The following is a 5,974-nucleotide window of genomic DNA, read 5'->3' as shown; positions in this document are numbered from 1 at the left end:
TGGACTCCTGGGTCCTAGGGAGGTAGAGGCTGGGGTCTGGACTCCTGGATCCTGGAGAGGTGGGAGCAGGGTCCTGGACTCCTGCATCCTAAGGAGGTGGGGGCTGGGACCTGGACTACTGATACCTTAGGAGGTGGAGGCTGGGGTCTGGATTCCTGGGGGCTGGGGAGGTGGGGGCTGGGGCCTTCACTCCTGGGACCTGGGAAGTAAGGGCTGGGTTCCTGCACTCCTGGGTCCTGGGTAGGTGGAGGCTGGGGACTTGGACTCCTGCCACGTGGAGAGGTGGGGCTGGGGCCTTCACTCCTGCCATTTGGGGAGGTGGGGCTGTGGCCAGGCTTTCCCTGGGCCAGGCTGAGGCTTGGGCACTGGCATGCTGGAACCAAGCAATCTTTTCTCCTGCAGGCTGTCTGGGCCATGCCCCCCTGGTGCTGCTGCTCCTCTTCTTCACACTCTTCACTGGGCTGCTGGTGGCCATCCTTGTCCAAGGTCAGCAGCTGGCTCTGAGAGTCCTGGCCTCCCAGGCCTGGTTCTTCTGCTGTAGACGCAGCTGGGGGTGGCCAGTTCCAAGACGAACGAGGGCTAAAAGCTGGCCTTCTGTCCTTTGGGTTTCCAGAGGCCTTTCCCCATGACCACTCTCACCTCCAGGGCAGGGCAGGGGAGGGGAGGGGAGGGGAACAGGCTCTCCTGTCCCTTCCCTGCTGCCTTCTCTGGGTGTCAGTTTTCCTTATCCAAAAAAGGATTTAAACAAGATTTTTGTGCTCAGAAATGACGTCCTTAGGGGGACAATGTAGGGCGTGGCACACAGCAGGTGTTTAATCATTGCAATTTCTTTCCTTGTCCCAGTCTCCAAAAACCCCAGCTCCCAGAGGCAGGAGCAGTCCAAGCAGGACGAGATCTCCCAGGACCTGTCCCAGCTGAAGGCTGCTGTGGGTAAGTGGCCAGATGCCAGGGGTCCTTGGGCCTGGGAGGGTTTTCATGGTGTGTGACTTTGCTTGAGTCACTAACCCTCTCTGAGCCTCAGTTTCTTCCTCTGTGAAATAAGAACACAGATTAACAGCGATGCTTGCACTTGGTGTTCAGTGGGCCAGGTACACGGTAGGCACTCAGTCAAGCTAGTCTCTTGCCTTCTGTTTTGTGCTCTAAAGCTCCGACTTCTCCTAGTCTGGAGGAGATGGGGCCAGGACTCCCAGGTTCTCATGGGGATGGGGGAGGCTCTCGGGAAGTGGGGAGGGGAATGGTCCACCCAGCGTGGACAGTCAAGGAAGGGCTCCGACTCTCAAGACCTTTAAGGCTGGGCAGATACAGGAATATGGACAACCTCATCTGAGCCCAGCCCTGACCAGCCTCGCCCAACAGAACGCCTGTGCCGCCCCTGTCCCTGGGAATGGACATTCTTCCAAGGAAACTGTTACTTCATATCGAACTCCCAGCGGAACTGGCACGACTCCATCACCGCCTGCCAGGAAGTGGGGGCCCAGCTCGTCGTCATCAAAAGTGCTGAGGAGCAGGTACACCTGGTGGGGATCCCCGTCCTGGCCTGGGGCATGGCTTCTGGCCAACAGGGGAGGAGGTGCTCAGAGAGGATTTTGCAGAAGAGAGGCTTTGCTCCACTTAAAAAGATGGGAGGAGAAGGATATGAATGAGGGAGTCCCAGGTACCCTTAGAGCAGATACAAACCAAGTCTGAACATGTGTGAAAGCTCTGGGGAAAACATAAACTATAAGTAACCCCCAGTGGCATGCCACAAGTGGTTAACAACCAGCTGTCTGGGGGAAGAAGTCCTGATGCGTCGCGTTTCCCAATTTCCCTGGTGTAAATATTCCCATGGCGGCTGATTTCAAGCTGTCGATGTGATGTCACTCAGTGCAGAGCTGAAAGGAGATGTGCATGACCAGCAATTAGGAAATGGATCTGGCTCCAATACATTAAGCCCAGCTATGAGTAAATGTGTGCAGACGTGCACAGAATGTATGAAATGGATAAACACGCAGTGTTAGCAAGAGTGTGTGAGGAGAGGCCAGCTGTGCATGGCTGTGTGCACATCAGGGCACATGGGCTGTGGGATACGCATGTGAGAGGGACTCAGACACGGGGGGGCTCAGGACCCAGTGTACCGGAAGGCTGAAGGTTAGCCTACAAGCAGAACTTCCTGCCAAGAGATGGGGAGACAGAGCCTGGAAAATGGGAAGCAGAGCTCCCTCCTGACTCCTCCTCTACCCTCCAGAACTTCCTACAGCTGCAGTCTTCCAGAAGTAACCGCTTCACCTGGATGGGACTTTCAGACCTGAATCAGGAAGGCACATGGCAATGGGTGGATGGCTCACCGCTGTTGCCCAGGTAGATCTCAGAAGGGGCATCCCATCCACTGGGGCTGGGGCTCTACAACTCTGACTTGAACTTCCCCTGGGGATCCTCCCCAACTCCCTGACACTCTAGACCCAAGAATCTGGGAGTTTTACTGAGTTGAGGAAGGCGGTCTTCTTACCCACCTCCAGACAGCATAGCAGGTGCCTAAAATTCCACCAGCAGAGCTGCAGGAGGAGCTTACCCCGTGGGTGGGTGTGTTAAAATATAGTGTATTAATAGGAAATCTGAGGTCTAGTAAGGCCACCAGCTCAGGAGACACCTGCCATTGTGAGTAGCTTGTCATATACACAGATCCCTAGAGAGGACACGTCACAGCTGGGGGCCACCTGGGGAAGCACCAGGGTCTGTTATGAGGCAGAGTGGTGGGGAGGGGTGACTGTGGGCCAGAGCCTTTATTATGGTTTGTATGGAAAGGAAAGGTCAAGGCCAGGTGAACAGGCTTAGGATTGGGAAGTATGAAGCATTTACGGGCCCTGGGGCACAGGGGCTGCCCCTAGCTGTCTAACATCTGGCCTCGGGTTGATTAGCACAGGATAGTGGCTTGGAGTACAAGAGCCCAGTAAGGCAGGTGGCTGGGGGTGTGGACTCCAGATTGGTTGGTTTGTATTTGAAAATCACACCCTCAATAGGTGGAGTCCACCCAAGGACAGGTTGTGAGAAGAGAGGCAGGAACCCAAGGCACCGTGAGTCAGGTATATTATCAGGTATGCAGAGGGATTCATGTCCAGCATAAACACGTAGCACAGATGTTAAAGCACCAAGATGACAGAAGGTAGAAACACAGCTCGTGTAGCCGGGGTGGGGGAGTTGGGGACAGAGGCTCACATTCTGCATGGGCTTTGCAGCTTCAAGCAGTATTGGAACAAAGGAGAGCCCAACAATATTGGGGAGGAAGACTGTGCGGAATTTAGTGGCAATGGCTGGAACGATGACAAATGTAATCTTGCCAAATTCTGGATCTGCAAAAAGTCCGCGGCCTCCTGCTCCGGGGATGAAGAACGGTTGCTCTCCCCAGCCCCTACCACCCCAAACTCCTCTCCTGAGTAGCAGAACTTCACCCACTTTTAAGCTACAGTTCCTTCTCTCCATCCTGCGACCTTCACAAAATCTCTGCGACTATTCTCTGTCAGATTCTTTCTCCTTTAGAAGGCTGGGTCCACATTCTGTCCTTCTTATCATGCCTCCAAGTTCCCCTGGTATAGAGCTTGTTTTTCTGGCCCATCTTTGGAGCTTTATGAGTGAGCTGGTGTGGGATGCCTTTGGGGGGGGTGGGCTTGTGTTCTAAGAATCCACTCTCTCTTCCTTTTGGAGATCAGAATATTTGGGTTGCCATGTGTAGCTTCTATGTCCCCTGGGGCATTATCTCATATATGCAAACCTACAATCTGTTCAACTTCCACCTACCACCTCCTGCACCCCTTTGACTGGGGACTTACTGGTTGCAAGAGCTCATTTTGCAGACTGGAGGTACCAGGGAATTAATTCCCCCAGTCTACCAATGGCACCCAGAGAGGGCATGGAGGCGCCACAAAACCCCTTCCACCTCCCACATCTTCCTTTGTCTTATACATGACTTCCATTTGGCTGTTTCTAAGTTGTATTCTTTATGTTATTATTATTATTATTTTTCGAGATGGAGTTTCACTCTTGTTGCTCAGGCTGGAGTGCCATGGCGCGATCTTGGCTCACCGCAACCTCCGCCTCCTGGGTTCAAGTGATTCTCCTGCCTCAGCCTCCTGAGTAGCTGGGATTACAGTTATGTGCCACCAGGTCCGGCTAATTTTTTGTATTTTTAGTAGAGATGGGGTTTCTCCGTGTTGGTCAGGCTGGTCTCCAACTCCCAACCTCAGGAGATCTGCCTGCCTCGGCCTCTCAAAGTGCTGGGATTACAGGTGTGCATCACTGCGCCTGGCCTATTATTTTTTGTAAGAATAAAACAGGTTTATTTGGATTTGGGACTCTGAATAGTTCTGTCTCTGCTACCTGATCTCCTCCTGCCATGACTTCGGGACCTAGAGAACTTTGGCTCCAGCTGTGAAGGCTCCTGCAGCTCTGGCCCCGGCTGCACCGGCCCCTGCTGTGGTCACTATTTCTTCCTCTACTTGGTGAACTGCGCCTCTCCTGGACGCGGTGTGCGTGCCCAGCTAATTTTTGTACTTTTGGTAGAGACGGGGTTTCAACATGTTGGCCAGGATGGTCTCTATCTCTTGACCTCGTGATCTGCCAGCCTTAGCCTCCCAAAGTGTTGGGATTACAGGCCTGAGCCACCGCGCCCGGCCTCTCCCCACGTTCTTGAACTCGGGCAGCACATTCTCGTAGAAATCTAGGAACTGTTGGTAGATTTCTTCCTTGCTGTACTCCAGGCTTGCGTCGGGGTCATAGTCATCACTCCTGCATTGCTCCATTCCAAACGCTGTAAACATGTTCTTAATAAGAAGGGTAGGACTGGATGTTGGGAAATTATGTTTACGTGAACATCTATCTCCAAATCTGCAAGCTCCTGTTTTACTGTAGAAGGGACAATTAGCTCGATCCTTCTCCATGACTCTGAAATCCAAGGCGGGGTTCCGGGTTTTGCCATGTGGCGCCATTTTCCAACTCATTTTCAGCCTGATCCAGCATCTTCTGGACAGCTTCCTGTTTTTCTTTCTTCTCCTGTCGTTTCTGTTCCTCCTCTTCTCTTTCCTCTCCTGTTCTTCCCATTGTTCCTTTAACTTTCGCTCTTGTTCTTGCCGTTTTCTAGCCGCCTCTTCCTCTTCCTTCTTTATTTTGAATTCTTCCTGTGCCTTCTGCTCAGCAATTGCTCCTTATGTAATCTTTGCCTCTCTCTTCCCCATAGCTTTTCTAGTTGTTGGTTTTCAATAAAAGTGTCCTGCTCCTTCAGTGAGAGTCCTGAGTCCCTCAGTGGAGCAAGTTCCTGCCGGCGTTTCTTTCGTTTCTCCTTCTTCAGGGCGGGCCTGTACTTTCTGTGGCTTGGTTTCTCTGGAAATGTCATCTTCTCGGGCGCAGCCATCTTGCCAGCACCGCCCCACCCCTCTAGTTGTATCCTTTATAATAAACTGGTGAACATTGTAACCGCAGATCCAGCCCAATCTGGTTCAACTTTGTGTAATAAAATGGCGAGTTGTTTTTCAGTTGCCATGGACCCCCAGGTTGCAAGTTACGTACCCTGGGCATGCCCAGATGAACCAAGTGTACAGATCCAGGCGGAACCTAAGTGCTCAGATGGAGGAACAGGGACTGAGTTAAGAAGTGGACACCACGTGGCATGATCTGTGATCCAATCAGATTGAGCCCTGGCATCACTCCAGGGCATGATCCAATCAGATCAAGCCTCCTGAATCCCCTCATTACAAGATCCAATCACATCATGCCTCACTATCCTCTGTGTATAAAATCTGCCCCAGCCCCCAGCTTGGAGAGACACATTTGGACCAGACTGGTGTGGCCTTGCTTGGCTGCCTTGGAATAAATTTTTCTCTCTACAAAACCCCAATGCTTCAGTGTTTGATTTTCCACTGTGAGCCAGAGAACTGACCTAATTTAGTTCAGCAACAGCATAAGCAAAATGTTTTCCTGAGTTCTCTAAATAATTCTAGGAAATTAC

At 52.1% G+C, this 5,974-nt stretch overlaps 1 protein-coding gene and 1 pseudogene across 1 annotated transcript; one reads left to right on the top strand and one right to left on the bottom strand.

The window, feature by feature from the left end:
- Positions 1-402: 402 nt before the first annotated feature.
- Positions 403-3,544, top strand: LOC113219586 (CD209 antigen-like protein 2; the record flags this gene model as incomplete). Its single annotated transcript, XM_026452763.1, has 5 exons — positions 403-486; positions 844-930; positions 1,357-1,508; positions 2,225-2,337; positions 3,213-3,544. Coding segments are annotated over 5 exons (638 nt in total), but the record flags the coding sequence as incomplete, so codon positions are not given.
- On the bottom strand, positions 3,494-5,380 carry LOC113223274 (annotated as a pseudogene).
- Positions 5,381-5,974: the final 594 nt, after the last annotated feature.

Source organism: Piliocolobus tephrosceles, unplaced genomic scaffold (genome assembly GCF_002776525.5).
Source record: "Piliocolobus tephrosceles isolate RC106 unplaced genomic scaffold, ASM277652v3 unscaffolded_40519, whole genome shotgun sequence".
Lineage (NCBI taxonomy): Eukaryota > Metazoa > Chordata > Mammalia > Primates > Cercopithecidae > Piliocolobus > Piliocolobus tephrosceles.
Note: the sequence above shows the minus strand (reverse complement) of the source record. Positions and strands in the feature narration are given on the sequence as shown.